This window comes from Morone saxatilis, unplaced genomic scaffold (assembly GCF_004916995.1).
Source record: "Morone saxatilis isolate NCDOM2014 unplaced genomic scaffold, NCSU_SB_2.0 Contig5, whole genome shotgun sequence".
Lineage (NCBI taxonomy): Eukaryota > Metazoa > Chordata > Actinopteri > Moronidae > Morone > Morone saxatilis.
In genome coordinates, this window is record NW_023340095.1 from 25,096,712 (window position 1) to 25,097,721 (window position 1,010).

General features: G+C 38.3%; 1 protein-coding gene across 1 annotated transcript in view; it reads right to left on the reverse strand.

Annotated features, from left to right (window-relative positions):
- Positions 1-1,010, reverse strand: part of LOC118338962 (lysine-specific demethylase 6A-like) — a gene marked incomplete at its 3' end in the record, with an annotated part of 17,231 nt that continues 16,221 nt past the window's right edge. Inside the window, 1 exon segment of the mRNA XM_035676440.1 lies at positions 1-70. Coding sequence (XP_035532333.1) covers positions 1-70 — 70 coding nt within the window.

Here is a 1,010-nt window from a genome sequence, read left to right on the forward strand (position 1 = left end):
CAGGTGAATCTCTTTAGCTCTTGAGAAACCGGGGTCAATGTAAAGCACCTCCTGGAACGCCTTGATTGCCCTGGAAAACATAGAAACAAAGTATGTTTAATAAAAACAGGAGTGTAAACAAATATTTAGGCCAAGACTAGTGACACATCTGAAAATAATCTATGTTGTTATAGTAATATTCTCTTCTACTGTCAAATTAGCTGAATCAGTGAGGGTTTTACAATCATTCAGAGCTGGTTAATAGTGATAATCTCACATTTCACAATATGACTCAATACTTCATCATTGATGTTATAGAGATTTTTATATATATATATATATATATATAATATATATAATATATAAGATATATATATATAATTTATATAATATATAAAAATTGGTCAAGCATTCAGCAACGACCCACCCCATACTTCTCTCTGATTGGTCGCATTGGTAAACAACCACAGAAGACATTCTGCATCTTATTTCAACGAGTTAAAACAGCCATATAATTCAGGAAAATGTAACACTGAATGTGCGATGCAGCCTTAACTTAGGTGTGTATCCCCTACATCCGAGTAGGGCCTGGGTATTGTGTAAGAACCATCACGATTCGATTTTTGGATGATCATTTAGTCACAATTGGATATCAGTTCGAATATTGATTTTAAATGCTTCGATCATCGATTCAGTAATTAGAAGTGGAATTACACAAATAATCCATTAGATACCTGCTGATAATTTTAAAAGCTTCGGGACCGGCGACTTCCATCATGTGTTTGCCGTGTATGGTATGGTGTCATCGTGGTTCGAGTGTGTATACCATCTTCCTAAAACCCCCGTTTTCCCCGACTACTGTACGTCGTAGTCCTTACATATGAAGACCGGCCACCAGACTCCCGTTCATCTTCTTGTGCGCGGGCAGAGTTTGGCGGCAGTTAATGCAACGGAAGGATCTGTCAAATGCGTCTGTTTTGATCCACAGGTTTAGCCCGCGGGTTGCGCAGAGCATCTGCATGGTGTCGCTT